At 56.7% G+C, this 2985-nt stretch overlaps 1 protein-coding gene across 1 annotated transcript in view; it reads left to right on the plus strand.

Annotated features, from left to right (window-relative positions):
* The first annotated feature begins 285 nt into the window (after positions 1–285).
* Positions 286–2985, plus strand: part of Cfap99 (cilia and flagella associated protein 99) — a 41655-nt gene continuing 38955 nt past the window's right edge. The window contains exon 1 of the mRNA XM_048783968.1: positions 286–433. Within this exon, the coding sequence (XP_048639925.1) occupies positions 323–433 (111 nt within the window). The 5' untranslated portion in view covers positions 286–322. The remainder of the gene's footprint in view (positions 434–2985) is intronic.

Below are 2985 nucleotides of genomic sequence, written 5' to 3' on the forward strand. Positions count from 1 at the left end.
AAGCCTGGGAGCCTCAGGGTACAAGGAGGAGTGGGCTTGGGCTCTAGTGAGTGGTGGTGACCTGGGAGCAACCACACCAACACCGGCCACTGGGGCAGCAGAGACCTGAAAAGGACTTTCCAGGAACTGGTCTCAGGTGACCTGAGCCAGGGTCCCCACTGGCATCAACAGGCCTCATTGCTCAAGGTCCCTAGCAGCCTGGTGGACTTCCATCAGTGCTGGTAAGGGTCCTGCAGCCACTTCTGCCCAGTCACACTGGCCACCTAGAAGTTGCAAAGAAGGTGACCCATGATGTTTTATTTTTAGGGTCCTTCTCAGGAAGATGGCCTACTATGGAAAATGCATTGATGTTGTGATAGAGCAACTGGACAAGTTTAAGCCTGAGAAGGACAGTCCCGACCAGTTCCTGGAGGCTGCATCCTCCTCTCTGCAGGTAGGGTCAGGGCAGCACTGGACTTCTGGGAGGCTGGATCACTGGCATTTCCCTCTCACAGGCTTATCAAGTCCGTGCCTAACAAAGGCCTCCTTCCTACCAGGAGAGGCCCCAAGGTGAATCTCCCTCCCAGTATGGCCAGCAGCGTTCTTGGGAGGCTCCCAGCACCCAGCTATGTGGGAGATGCCTAACTCTGGATCATGTCCCTACATAGTTCTGTCATCAACATAGATAAGAAGAGGGATCCCTGAGCCCCTGCACACCCACCCCTAGTTTGGAGGGTCTATAGCTGTGTTCACAGTGGCAGCAAGTGGCCAGGGACCTCCAGCAGAGTCAGGGGTAGGCCAAGGCACCGAGGCCCTGGGGAGCCACTGATATCCCCCCACCTCCTTCATCTTTCTGCTCACACCTTGAGGCTGGCCACCTATGCCTCAGCTCCTGCCCCCACCCCAGGGATCCCTTTCCATCTCTCCCCAGTTCCTGTCCAGAAACTGGTCCCCTGGGATGTAAAACCTGGGCTTGGGAGAGGAGAAGCCCATGGTCCTCAGTCTGCCTCGCTTCAGCATCACCTGCCACCCCAGCACCTTACCCCACAAGGACCCTCCCTGTCATCTGATCCCTATCCCCCATAGGTGGTCTCTGACCCCATGTCCACTGTCCATCAAGGACAGGTGCCAGGGGAAGAGCTGGGGGACTGTCACATGGGTGCTCCCCCATCCCACCCAGGAAGCACCCACCCTTGAAGGGAGTGTTGTCACAAGTGCATTAGTGGGAAGGGGGCAGGAAGAACTAGGCAATCTTGCTGCATGGGCAAAAGGGGGCCTTTACTAAGCAATCTTGTTGCATGCTGCTGGTTGCTGCTCTTGTTTGAAATGGCCTCAGTAGGCTGTTACTGCCATGGCCCTAGGGAGGTGTCCCTGGCCACACCCCAACCCATTACCTGCACAGGTATCTCCTACTGAGAGACCTGCCCTTGGGAAGCAGCCAAAAAGCCCAGAGGCAGGAAGGTATGGGCAAAGGCTGCAGGGGCTCGGGGGCCAAGGCCTGTCATGGGAAAGAAAGCTTAGAACCTCTGACTCCTGATCCCCAGCTTCTAGAAGAGTCCTTCCTCCAGCTGGGGCTGCAGTCAGCAAGGACGGAGGCCCTAGAGGGCACTGGGCCTCCTCCCCACCTCAGCACCTCCTTGCTTCCTGCTCTTTCTCTAACAACCTCATCATTGGGGGGACACAATGAAAACAGCAAGGGTCAGAACCGGGGAAGCCCTTGCACAGCTTGGCCCAACTTCTGCCCTACACAGAGCTGGATCCCCTTGCCCAGAATTCTGCCCTGGAAGCCAGCCCAGGGCCTGGCACTCACCTGTCACCTAGACCCGTGACCTGGACCCACCTGCTCCAGGGCCTGGCTTTAGCAGCTCCCTCTCTCCTTCTTTCAGCCACAAAGGCCTCTGGATCCCAAGTTCCTGCAGCTCCTGTTGGCACCTCCCTTTCCACCAAGACTACCTGCCCACTGTCTGGGGCTCGTCCCATGTCCCTCAAGCTTCTGTCCCAGTCTGTGTGCTACTATAACAGAATGTCTGAGGCTTGGTAATTTATGAGTGACAGAATGTATTTCTCCCAGTTAGGGGAGCCTGGGAAGTCCAAGATTGATAAAGATGCTGGCATCTGGTGAGGGCCCTCATCCTGTGGCAGAAGCCAAGAAGGAGAAGAGGCAGAGCACATGCCCTCTCCAGGGTTCCACCTAAACACAACCACAAGGGCGAGTCCATGTCCATGCAGGTCTTGTAGGTCAAACAGCCAAACACAGCACCCTCCTGGCAGTCTCTCCCCACTCTCCGCTGGCAGCTCCAGGCCCTACCCCCAACCTCCTTGTCACGGAACCTGTAGGTCCAGCCTGGCACAGTTACCCCACTCTGCAACGTGCCACTGGAGCCCGGCACTACCTGTGTTGGTCTCCTTCACTGGCACTGCTCCTTCTGGGCTCTGGCCTCTGGTTGTCGGGGTCCTCAGGAGGCTCTGTGCCGCAGTCTGGCTGGGCACAATCAGGAGCCACTTGTCAAAAGAAACTAACTTTATTTTTAGAACCACACACGCCAAACAAAACAGCCTCTCAGGAAAAACCCTCAGAGCCTCAACTGCCACCACCGGCTTCCCACAAGCCTCTCCCTCAAAACACAAGCCTCACCACCTCCCCCCATCCTCCTGCTCTTGAGGCCGATTGGCTGGGTCACGTGGGCGGAGCCAAAAAAGTCCCCCAATGAGCAGCTCCGTGGTCTGAAAGGGCAGGGAAACAGCCCAATGAGCATCACCACAGAGGAGCCAATCAGCTAGATGTTGCTGGGGCCGCTGTGAGCCAATCATCAGCAGGGAGCTGGAAGTTTGCTGGCAGCTGGAAGTTTGCTGGGGCCCCTTCGGCTGTGGCTCTCAACATCTCCCCCTCTCTGTTTAAACAACAAGCATGTGGCTTAGGGACCGTGCCTGCCTTAGGTTGTCCAATAGTACATACGGTCCTTAGGTTGGTACCATTGCAATTGGATCTTACCCGTCACTGACTAC

The sequence above is a fragment of the Marmota marmota genome, unplaced genomic scaffold, assembly GCF_001458135.2.
Source record: "Marmota marmota marmota unplaced genomic scaffold, marMar, whole genome shotgun sequence".
Lineage (NCBI taxonomy): Eukaryota > Metazoa > Chordata > Mammalia > Rodentia > Sciuridae > Marmota > Marmota marmota.